Source organism: Botrytis porri (genome assembly GCF_014898465.1).
Source record: "Botrytis porri strain MUCL 3234 chromosome Unknown BPOR_014, whole genome shotgun sequence".
In the NCBI taxonomy this organism is placed as follows: domain Eukaryota; kingdom Fungi; phylum Ascomycota; class Leotiomycetes; order Helotiales; family Sclerotiniaceae; genus Botrytis; species Botrytis porri.
In genome coordinates this window covers 33,444-45,372 of record NW_024066088.1, presented here as the reverse complement: position 1 = coordinate 45,372, position 11,929 = coordinate 33,444, and the positions used below count along the sequence as shown (strand labels likewise).

The 11,929-nt window shown below is 43.9% G+C and overlaps 3 protein-coding genes across 3 annotated transcripts; 2 read left to right on the top strand and 1 right to left on the bottom strand.

Moving 5' to 3' along the window:
* Positions 1-287: 287 nt before the first annotated feature.
* Positions 288-5,687, top strand: EAF01_009408 (uncharacterized protein). The gene is made up of 3 exons (XM_038917664.1): positions 288-1,800; positions 1,890-2,156; positions 2,212-5,687. Exons 2-3 carry the CDS (start codon positions 1,980-1,982, stop codon positions 4,414-4,416), a joined length of 2,382 nt encoding a protein of 793 aa, XP_038766473.1. The 5' UTR covers positions 288-1,800; positions 1,890-1,979; the 3' UTR covers positions 4,417-5,687.
* Positions 5,688-9,879: 4,192 nt separating this feature from the next.
* EAF01_009407 (uncharacterized protein) lies at positions 9,880-10,131 on the top strand (the record flags this gene model as incomplete). The annotated part of the gene is made up of 1 exon (XM_038917663.1): positions 9,880-10,131. One exon carries the CDS (start codon positions 9,880-9,882, stop codon positions 10,129-10,131), a length of 252 nt encoding a protein of 83 aa, XP_038766472.1.
* A 1,321-nt stretch (positions 10,132-11,452) lies between these two features.
* On the bottom strand, positions 11,453-11,923 carry EAF01_009406 (uncharacterized protein; the record flags this gene model as incomplete). The annotated part of the gene is made up of 2 exons (XM_038917662.1): positions 11,453-11,771; positions 11,820-11,923. 2 exons carry the CDS (start codon positions 11,921-11,923, stop codon positions 11,453-11,455), a joined length of 423 nt encoding a protein of 140 aa, XP_038766471.1.
* Positions 11,924-11,929: the final 6 nt, after the last annotated feature.

Sequence of the window (11,929 nt, the reverse complement as noted above, 5' to 3'; positions counted from 1 at the left end):
TGTACACATTTATAAGGATGGTTATTGAATTGTACATCGTGAGATACTAGCTCAGTGCAATGGAGGGGGTTTCTTCTGCCCTTTTTGATCTTCTTCTGCATATCTAGGTATCTCGTTCTCGTTGGCTTCAAGAAAAAACACAAACCAATGAAAAAAATGGCCCATGGATTATTTTCATCTCAATCCACTATTCTGATTCAAGAAACAAGACCCTTTTGACTTTCCTTTAATATAACCTCAATTGATTGGAAGAAAAAAAGAAGAAGAAGAAGAAGAAGAAGAAAAAAGAGGCCCCAAAGCCCGCCCCGCCTCTAAAGCCCCCCTTCACTCGTTTTTCTTTACATCAAGATTCAATAATCCGTTGATAATCCGTGGGTCATACTCGTACATGACAGAGAGATATTACTTGAAGTCGTTAGGTGCTTCGAGGTATCAACTTCCCCGGGGCCACCAAGGGCCACCAAGGGCCAGTGATTATTGAATTAATCCGCATTCTCATCGAATCAGCACAATCACACTCTTTACTCGGCCGCTGTGTTGGCATCACAAGAAGCAATCGACACTTTTTAGCCGATATCTATCAGGGATTCCACACCAGCAAAGCACTGGCTATTTTTCTCACAGAATCACGGTGCTCTTCAGACTGGATTCAGCTAAACAGCGTGTTGTTCGAGACAAGTCCCCACAATCTCGCATATAACTCGCAGTATCAGTACATACCTACCGTACACTCGCACGCACGCACGCACACTCACACATCCACGCATAACCTCAAATAAATCCGTCAGCCAGCATAATCAAGCACCAGCAATCCAACACTGCATTGCACAGGAAGAAGAGAAGCTGCCCAAAATCACTCGCTCGCTAGCTATTTAGTACATGCTGTCCATACACACTTCGCACCAGTTCTATTCGTACCATTTGTACATACACACGCAACCTACAGACCCTTCATTTCTGAACCCTCCTTCCTTCCAAACTCCTCCTCCCTCCTTATTAATTATAACCCGGCACGAGAACAAATCAATCAATTCAAATAATGCCAATTATCTAATATCCATTCGAGACTCACCCATTTCTGGCACCATATACCCCTGAAGGAACGAACTACTAAAAGATCCAATCTACTGTTCGATGTCAAAGTGGATCTTAGCGAAATTGGTTATTACCATCACCCCCCGAGCTGTTCATGCCCCAAAGATTGTCTTCTGGAAGGATTTGCGGAACTTAATAAAACACAAACCAGAGAAAGCGCGAAGCTTGAGGTCTTGCAAGTTTCCACGGTTCAAGGCCTGGTAGTTTCGACAATTCAAAGTTCATGCAACCCATGCCAGTGCTTTCCTTTTTGACTGACTCTCATGCGCTTGCGATATCCACCTACAACAAGCAAGCCATCGACTCCCCCACGTCGCACATCAAGAAACCACGAAAAGCCCTTGATCTATTCCAGCTTCTCCTATCATCCAAATACTAACCCAAAAACGTCACGAGTCGTCCGTCCTTCTATTTGATCGTCGAAAGTCTTCTTGCTCTAGCGGGTCAAGACCCGCACTCCCGATTCTTGGTAACGGCTCCTTTCCTACCCTTGAACCCTTTCTCAGACATCCCATTACATCTCTCTACCTGATCAACTTCTTGATCTTTCAATTCGCTACTTCACTCATTTCCAATCTCACGGAGGACATCCAAAACGTATCGTTATCATCTCGATCGTTACCTACTACCATCGACAGCTACATTACATGAATGCTCCGATTACAGTAAGAAAGCTCTCGTAGAGCCATATACGCGGCAGCATTGGTAAGTGAAATCTCCTGATATTCACTATGGTTGACATCTGATCCTCGAACGTGACGGAAGAGAATGCTAACATGGCCAATTTCATTTAGTATTCACTGTCGGTCATCTAATACGAACATTTATTATTCAAATACATATATACATTACTACAACACACACCTCAAACTAGATCTACAAACATGACAGTCGCGTACGATTTAACCCACCGAGGGTCTTCGACCCCTCAAGCTTCACAAGGACAAGCGTTGGAAGACAGGTTCGAAGTATTGAAAGATATTGGAGATGGAAGCTTTGGTAGCGTTGTTCTAGCTCGAGTACGCGGGGCAGGAGCCAGTGTAGCTCGACGTGGGACAATCGTAAGTTTAGACAGAATCGACTGAGGAATTGTTAAAGCTGACGAAACAATTATAGATTGCTATCAAGACGATGAAGAAGACTTTTGAATCATTTCAACCATGTCTAGAACTACGAGAAGTCGTATTCCTAAAGACATTACCACCTCATCCACACCTCGTCCCAGCATTAGATATATTCCTCGATCCTTTCACGAAGAAGTTGCATATTGCCATGGAGTACATGGATGGAAACTTGTATCAATTGATGAAGGCTCGTGACCACAAGTGCCTGGATGTTTCTAGTGTCAAGAGTATCCTCTTCCAAATCATGCAAGGACTCGAGCATATTCACGCTCATCAGTTCTTCCATCGCGATATTAAACCAGAAAACATTCTCGTTTCCACATCAGCACAAGATTCAGGAAACTCATTCCGACGATACTCTGCTATGGTAACTCCTCCCTCTACACCACCAGCTTACACAGTCAAGATTGCCGACTTTGGTCTTGCACGAGAAACTCATTCGAAGTTACCTTATACAACATATGTATCAACAAGATGGTACAGAGCGCCAGAAGTATTATTGAGAGCAGGGGAGTACTCAGCTCCAGTGGATATTTGGGCAATTGGTGCTATGGCAGTGGAAATTGCAACTCTGAAACCTTTATTTCCTGGAGGAAACGAAGTCGATCAGGTCTGGAGAGTGTGTGAAATCATGGGCAGTCCAGGTAACTGGTACAACAAGGCTGGTGAGAGAGTTGGTGGAGGTGATTGGAGAGAAGGTACGAGACTGGCCGGCAAACTTGGGTTCTCATTCCCAAAAATGGCGCCACATTCCATGGACACGATTCTTCAGACGCCTCAATGGCCAGCATCATTGGCAAAATTCGTCACGTGGTGTTTGATGTGGGATCCTAAAAGTCGCCCAACATCAACTCAGGCTATGGCTCACGAATTCTTTACTGATGCTGTGGATCCCCTAAGGCCCAAGTCATCATCCAGGATACTGGGTCGCAAACATTCCGATCTAAGCTATCGTAGCTCAAAGGAATTCTCTGACGCCACACCAACTGCAACAGCAAAACCTTCCTGGTTTAGAAAATCCCTTATCGGTAGAAATGATAATTCTAACACTGCAGCAATTCCAACAAAGGAGAAAGAGAACGTGGCATCTAAACCTTCACCGGTCCTTACAGCTACAATAAGTGAAATCCCCGTCGCTAAGACACGTCAGCCTGCGGCGAAGCGGTCAACATGGGCTCACGGAGCTACTAATGCAGCGCCAATGCCGATTTTACCGACAATCAAACCAATATCGCCAATATCTGATACTGCAACAGCACAAGCAAATAGCAGAACATCATCGTACAATGATCTATATTCGGGACAAAATGACAAAAGTTCGAAGAAAATTGGCCGTCAATTATCAGTTGCCTCGAGCACGAATCATTATGCGGAAATTCATAGACAGCAAGCTGAAATGGCATTGAATGGGAATTCTGGTCTAGTATCTCCTCCAAGTGGCCAGAAGGAAAGTTTCTTTTCTCATTTAAGGAAGCGTGCGAGAAGGTTTTCTGGTCGACAATCTACAACTCCTATGTCACCGAAATCAATGGACCTCGAAGCACAGGCTGGATGTGGACCTTGGTCGAGCAATAGATCATCGATGGTATTGGACAGCAATCAGCCTGCGAGTCCTGCTCCGCAAAAAGTCGATTCTTCTGAGGCATTAGACAAGGCATTGCGCAACGTACAGCAAAATTTGGATTCACCACAGAGTACCAATTGCCCTCCCATACCACCAAGTCATCAAATCAATCCAAGTAGCGTTCTAAAGAGACATCACTCTGTGCCTCATCAACAGCCACCGCGCTCGACTGCCGATATTCCAAGGTCTGTTGCACCCATACCTACTAGGAACAGGAGGAGCCAAATACCAGGAGTTCAACAATACGAGACTCCTGATGAGGAAGACGAATTGCTTGACGAAGCTTCAATTTCCACTAAGAAAACAATGAAACGCGGAAATTCAGTCCAGATCGATCATCGGCAACCATTAAGACAATCACATAGTAACACTGGTTTAAATCCATACCCTACGCCCTCCCCGTCCGCTAATGGTAATTCGGTACTCTTTGGCCAGGGTTTAAACAATGCTTCACCAACTCCAAAAAATCATGGATCCAGCAAGCAATCCTCGACACCTCCATACGATTATGAGGAAAATGAGTGGGCAGCATCTGCTGCTGCTAGTATATTCGCGGCACAAAATCGATTCTAGACGATCCTCTATCGTCAATTTGTAAAATACTTGGAGGAAAAGTTTCGGGTTATCTACATTGCATGGTGTTTGGGAGATATATGGCGGGGTCAGTTTTTTGTTCAAACGTTCTTTGTGACATCAGTTTACTATACACCAGCACAGCTGGGTCTAGCGAGTTCATCTGCGGCGTTTAATGTTGATATCGAAACCTTCTTTTGATTTTATTTTCCAGCTTCATACCCCTGAGCATAGTCGCGCCTATAGAAGCGCTTCTTAGTGTTTATTTTTTTCTCGTCTTCTAAATACCCCTTCATAGACTGCACTAAATTCAATTTTCCGAAGATTCAATGGAAAAAAATTGCTTCGCAGCACTCAAACAATATCTCATTTGTCATCAAATTTTTCTATGGATGTGGCCTGTAGCAAATTCAATCGAATGCCAGGACCGAATTATATACATGTTATTATTTTCCTATTTTTCAGGGTCATTGTTGATTTTCAGGCGAGCCACGTGGCGGCAGTTAATTGGGGGAAGTGAATCTGTTTATTCTACATTGGTCGCACATTACTGTACCACTCACATGTTCTAAAGACAGCTTCACCAAAAAAAATACGGGCACGGGATATGGGGAACGGGATTTGGGATTTGCGGCTCTGGCGGGACGGGCAGAGGAAGGGGTTTCCAAGGGTATGCATATTTGTGGCGGGGATGGTACATCTACTTAATTATAACAGTTTCCTTATTCCTTTTGTCTTTCTTTTGTCGTACATATCTGGTTAGGGCTATCCTGGGACGGAACATTTAGAGATTTGCTGCAGGAAGGGATTTTCTGGGGAAGATCCTCGTTCCTGCATGTTAGGAAGGAAGGCCCTGGAGGAATTGGCTGTGCTTTCATGCATGGATGGAGGACTTGGAAACGAAGGACGTCATCGCTCTTATGCTGTGTTGGCTAGTGAGGTTGGAAGGAACCTCGATTGAGACTGCTGGGCAGTATGTCATTGTCATGGAAGAGGGAGGAAATGGCAGAGAGTTTAGGGGTAGGTAGATATGGGTGAGGTATGTTGGAAGGTGGATGGATGGGGAAGAGATTTTCAGGATCGTTGGGGAGGAGGCTGGGGATCTTGTATTTAGATTAGTGGCGAATGTTTAGAGGAAGGGAGGGGGTTCAATGGGTTGATGAGCAAGAGGGAAGGAATCAGGGTAGTGTGTCCTGTGTGGAAACTAAAAATTGGGCGCGAGAGCGTCGCCTTCTTTTTTCCTTTCATCTGAATCTATTGAGTTGTTCATATCTCGTTTGCTTGCGCGTGAATTGTGTTATTTCATCTATTGTCTGTGAGTGAATCAGTGACGTGATGTGATTGATGTGATGTCGTATGTGTATGTGTGAAACCAGGCTCTTCGGTTTCACTCTAGAGACTATGGGTCTATCTATGGATGAGGATGGATGGACTGAGATTTGGAGTCTGGATGGTGAATTAGATGACAAACTAGATGATGACTTGACTCGTCGTATTAGTATTGGGGTGAAATCATGAGTAGTATAGTATAGTCTTGTAGCATAGAATAGTGTGGTATAGCGTGACGTGGTGTGGTTTAGGCTTATAGTATGGTGTAGTATAGTATAGATATAGTATGATATGATCGCCAAAGTGGAGCGAGTGAGTGAGGCGACGCATAGCATAGCATAGCATAGCATGGTAAGGGAAGGGAAGGGAAGGGATTGGGTTTTCTGTTTCTTGTTTCTTGCATTGGCTTGAGATTGGGTATGGTATGGATGTAGCTATGGGTATGTATTATCGGGATAGGGTATAAAGTGTGGGATATAGCTATAGGGGTAGCTATAGGATAAGTTTCCGGGTCTAGAGCATCAAGTCGAGAAAGGATGGGTTACAGACGGAGTATAGACACAAGACGAAATAGAATAGGTTCTAGGATGGATTATGCATGGGAAATGTGGAATTGGGGATTTGGAATTTGGAATTTGGAATTTGTAGAGATCTTCAGGGTCGTTGAGAGATGGATGGATATATATGTAAGATTTACATACATATTTTGGGACCCAAAATATGGGAGCTCGGGAGGTGGGAGGTGGGAGTGAGGCTACTGCAGGTGTGATTGTGTTTGTGATTTTCTTGGGGCATAATGGTGTGTGTGTGTTCTGGTTGTGGTTCCCGTCTGGTTCCCGTTCTGGCTTGGGAGTGTAGATGTCTAGATGTATAGAGTATACAGTCTGATTCTGATTCTGATTCTAGCCCCAGTCTCTGATTTCCATACAGTTATGATACTTTTGGGGGGTTGGTAACTTGGTATAGGTAGTTTGGTGTGGTGCATCTTTTGGCTTGTTTTTGAAATTTATGGTATGGATATAGTATCATATAGTATAGTAGAGTGTAGTGTAGTGTAGTATTGTAAAGTAGCATAGATTCATAAAGTATATATTTCTCACTTAGACTCTAAACTTTAAACTCTAGACCCTGAATTTAAAAAAAAAATCCTGATTGCTTTGGACCCTTAAATACGTACTATACGGAGTACATATGGCCTGTAAATGTAGGACGTATCTTCATACCTAAGTATCTGTTACTATACATTATTCTGTAGATATCTAAGTAATACAAGACCTATCGCTTCCAAAATCTTCCACTCCATTATATCATATCATATCGTAGTATATCTATCGTAAGGAGCATACGTGCAACCTAGCTTCTATCCACCGCGGGCCATCTTCCATAATCCCTTCATACACAATCCCTCCCGCACCCCTTCCTCGATACATCATAAACCCCAACGGCCGGATCATTCCACGCAATAAACCCCCCAACCACCTCCTTTTCTGTCTACGCGATATGAATATGAATATGATTTACCATGATGTACTGCGATATTACAAGTCAACTAACTATCCAGATATTTACTTCCATATTGCTGGTTACATACGCATACACAAACACATACACATACATCGTATAGACGCGGCATTGATCTCCGGATCCCAAGTGGATCTCTCCATCCATCCAAGACTCAACTTGATGATCCAATTTTGCCTATCATTCATTCGTCTCGTCTCGTCTCGTATGTTTTGTTGATTTTGTTGGCTTAACAACGTTTAGATACCTACTCTCGAGCTACTCTGTACTAAACGGGAGGTCTACTGGGACTGGGACTGGGATTATTACACACTACAGACTTGAAGGCTAGAGCAAGTGCTCAGGACTGGAAAACTTGGGAATTGTTAAATCAAGCAATTCAATGAATGAACTTTGTAAATAAAGAGGGGAGAGACAGGGATCGGTTTATTCAATTGGGTAGATATACATGCTAGGAAATCCTAGTCCTTGTTCTAGAATCTTTCCGAGGGTTTCGAAATGAACGCGAGATGAGTCTCGGAGGAGGGGAGGGATGGTTAGAATTTAGTTAGATGGTTGGTAGTATGCAAGTAGGCACTAGGGAGGGGGAGAGATAATCATACTAGGATGATACGAGCATCGGATGAATATCAAACGTTCGAGAGGTATGAAATTGAAACGTATGAAATCATGGATGGGCATGGGCATGGTCATGGTCATGGTCATGGTCATGGATTGGATGGGGGTCCGGCTGGTCCTTGGCTTGGGTATGTATGGATATATGAAAATTGATTAATCATTTACGATAGATAGATAGTGGAGTCGATAGAGAGCTACTGTATGGAAAACGGCAATGAAGCAAGTAAGTAATAGTAAGTACCGACAGGAAAAGAGGAAATTGCCGTTGGGATTGGGATTGGGATTGGGAAGTGGGAAAGTTGTAACAGGTGGTGGTAAGGGTAAGCTTACTTTACTGGCTGTACTTCCTTACCGGCGCCGGGGAATGAGGAAGATAGGATAGATGATGATGATGTTGTTTGAGGCGTTTAGATGATGAGTCGTTTTTGGTTTTGATTCTTGGTTTTTGGCTCTTGATTCTTGATTCACGTTCTTTATTCTGTGATATTCATGGTTTGAGATGGTGAGGGCTGGGAGGTTGGGAATTGATTGAGATGGAATTGATGAGTTGGCTGGTTGGTTGGTGGCTGCGAGGATTTTCTCTTGGGTCTTGGGTACCGAAGTAGCGTACCGAAGTAAGTATGTATCGGGAATCCCGTGTTTGTGATGAGTTTGTGATACATCTTCACACGATTGAGACTTCTTGGGGGAGGAGGTTCCGGGGAAGACAGAGGGGACAGAGGAGGTTGGATCAATGGGAAATGGAGAGGGAGAAACTTCTTCTTAGGATCTGAATTGGCTTGGATGTGTAATTCTTTTTTTCATCATCTTTATTTTTTCTGTCTTTTCTGAATCTTTTTAAGTGGATTGTTACTAGTAATTCAGATCCTGTTTATCTTTTTGATTTCCTTATTTATTTATTTTCCAAAAAGGGAATACATTATTTATAATACGCATATTATTACCAGCCTTCGAATGGGGGTTCCAGGCTATACTTCGTAGGCTCAGCCTAACCTACTAGTCTTAGTATCTAGCTGACACCGGCTCGAGACTGGCAACTAGGATAGTTTCCGTGCCGGCTGCTACCTAAGTAGGTAAAATGGGTGATTTTTACTTTTCAATAAAGGTTAATCTTGAGGGGGGGGGGGGGTTGTTGATTGTTTAGGTGTATACTTGTGGTGTGGTCAGACACCAGGAATTTTTTACAAGCTACGAGAAATACTTGATGGATGGATGAATGCCCAAAAGTCTAAAGTGCGAATCTGTTGCTCTGGACTTTGGGGAGGAGATTGGAAAGGATGAGCGGTTGGGAATGATGTATTGTGAAGCGTGGGCTGTTAGTCGTGAATCATGATGATGCTTGAGCTGAGCTGAATTGAACGGGGACGGAACACTTCTTTCAGGATTTTTTTCATCAAGGTTAAATCAATTCCTGTGGCAATAGGATGGATGTTATGGCACCACATTTGATTTCTCTTGGGAGTCTTGAAGAGGACGAGAGATCGGGATTTCATAGCAGAATTGAGCATGTGTCTGGTTGGTTTTGATTGCGAATTGATCTCTTTCCCACGCAAGTGCGTGTGTCTACATCTCGAGAAAAGGACATCTATTTACGATAAAGATATAACGGGTTGTGGCTCTTGGGCCAAATCAAATCTATTCATGATAATAACCCATCACATCTTAGATCGATAACATAGAAAGAAAAATCTCAATCACAACATCTTCCGACCAACAACCCATTGAAAAGGTGTATCCACCGCAACCCCATTCGCGCTTTCTCTCTTCAAGTCCACTACAAATTTCATCCGCATCCCACTTCCCTCCGTGTTATAAGCATCGATCTTCGCCATCACATCTGCAGTCGCAGCCATAGAACTTTGTGACGAAAGAGGACGGAGATAATTAGGCCATGTATGCTCGGTACGAGAAACATTCACAAGTCCTTCTTCTTCAAAAAGAGTTTGCAAACCCTCAACCCACCTATCTCAATCTTAGAATAACTTTATCTGGGAAATGTATCCTTCTTACCCATATTCACAGTCCGGCTTCGGTTATGAAACGTATCACAAAGTCGTTCCGACGCAGTCGTCGTCAGCGCTCCCTCCTGCATCACAACCACTTCTGCAGCCAGCGGCAGCCGTTCCATCCACGTTAATACCCGCCCGATTCCAAAATCCCCACGTATTAGTTCACAAGTCCAAGGTACCCAAGACTTCTAGACAAACCCCCAAACACAAGCCCCAACTTCCTCAACAACGAAATTAAATTCCACAACAAAGCCCTCGCTTCCAGATCATTCACAACGCAGAGCCAAAGTCGCACATGCACGATATCGTAGCGTTCGTGAAACTCGCTCGCGTAGTCCTCGAGATCCATCGTGAGTGTATAAGTGTATATTTTGCGGACGGAAACCCCGAGCGGGGGATTGCGCGGCGGAGATGTCGAAGCCGTCGATTTGGATGGTGGGGGAAGGTTGTAGGATATGTCGCAGGCCCATATTCTGGGGTGGGGGTTAGTATTTGGATTGGGACGGGGATGGGATGAGAAGGGTTGGTATGTGTGGTGATGCGTGGATACGCGGTTGCCTGATTCGAATGATTTGATTGCCTACCCGGTCCCAGTCCCTACATCTGCAATCCGTAGATTGGGTTGATGCGTGGGGATACCAGGATGGATGAGGTATCCGGCAACTTCTTTGATCGGGAAGTGGTTGTAGTTCAAGCTACGGTAGGTGTGGATTAGCGTCATGATATTAAGTGTCTATGAACATGACCTACTGCATGAAAGATTTATAGTCGCATTTGAATATGTATCCTTCATCACTGTCTCGTTCTTTTCATCCTGCGGTAATTCTGCTTTGGATGCGATTCTCTATTAATGTGTAGATACTCAAGGAGACTATTGAGAAAGAAGAAGAAGAAGAAGAGAAAGGGACGTGATAAGAAGCATTTCACAGGGAAACTCTGTTATACCTAAGTAAAGCCCACACAAAAGGTCGCTACAATAAAGTAAGATCCTCTACGGACTAGTAATCTCACACATGTAATTTGATAGACATACAAGAACGCAACAGTTGAACTTTGTCTCCTCCCTCTCGCATCTTTCCACATCAGATACAACACTTTCATATTTCTCATGACCCAGATATTTGATCCGGTGTTGCCCTTTCAGATTCCTATAGTAATAGGCCGTGTCATTGGAGGTATTAGTCGCTCTTTCGGATATGTTGAAGCACCCGCCGTCTATGGTATGGCTGTGAATTTGCTCCTTGAGCCACTATGCTATTGTATGCTCAGATTCGACTCAAGACTTGTAGCTTGGACACAAACCAGCGAAAGCAGCTTCTTCTCACTGTTTAAGGAAAGGGTTCAAAGAAGTAGATAGTATCAAGAGGCCTCGCAGTGGGTCATACATACCCCTCTCCTCCATGGGCCATCACTAGTCATATAGATCACGTTGGGTCACCGCACATCAATTTGCTCGATAAAGTTGACATCTTGGTATTGCTTTACCTGCGTACATCTAATTCCCCCAAGAGGATATTTCGTAACCCTATTGGAATGAAATGCAATCTCTAAATAACACGTCAAACTTCCCGCGGAGGACACCACCTAAGGAGTCGATTCTGTAGCTCATGTGACCATTGCTCGTCTCCAAGCTCTACCAGATTGAGAAGATCTCTGAGCTGTATCAAACTATCGGGCGTAGTCTCTGGTAAGGGTGCCAGGAATCCATCATCATTGCAGCGCACATAGGAGTCAATCTTTGGAATGTAGAGATTCGGTTCATCCTGAGGTTCATCAGGCCAGCAATGTAAAACATTGACTACCTCGACCTTCTTCCAGTATTCGAAAGCATCTTTGTTTCCTTCTTCCTCTATTTCTTTGCGATATGATTCAACGTGTCTGTCAAAAATACATCGTGCTTTCAGTGTTTTCTCCTACACTCCGTACCTATGATCCGCCTCTTCAAGCGGGACTTGACGCTCGTCTTTATCTCTAACGTCTAGCTTGAGCAAGTCTTTGTTGATACTAAGAAGTCGGGTAGCGGGAGGCATTTTCCT

Coding starts and splice junctions, on each gene's coding strand:
- EAF01_009408 (XM_038917664.1), top strand. CDS start 1,980: ATGACAGTCGCGTACGATTTAACCCACCGAGGGTCTTCGACCCCTCAA. Junction 2,157..2,211: donor TAGCTCGACGTGGGACAATC/GTAAGTTTAGAC, acceptor AAACAATTATAG/ATTGCTATCAAGACGATGAA.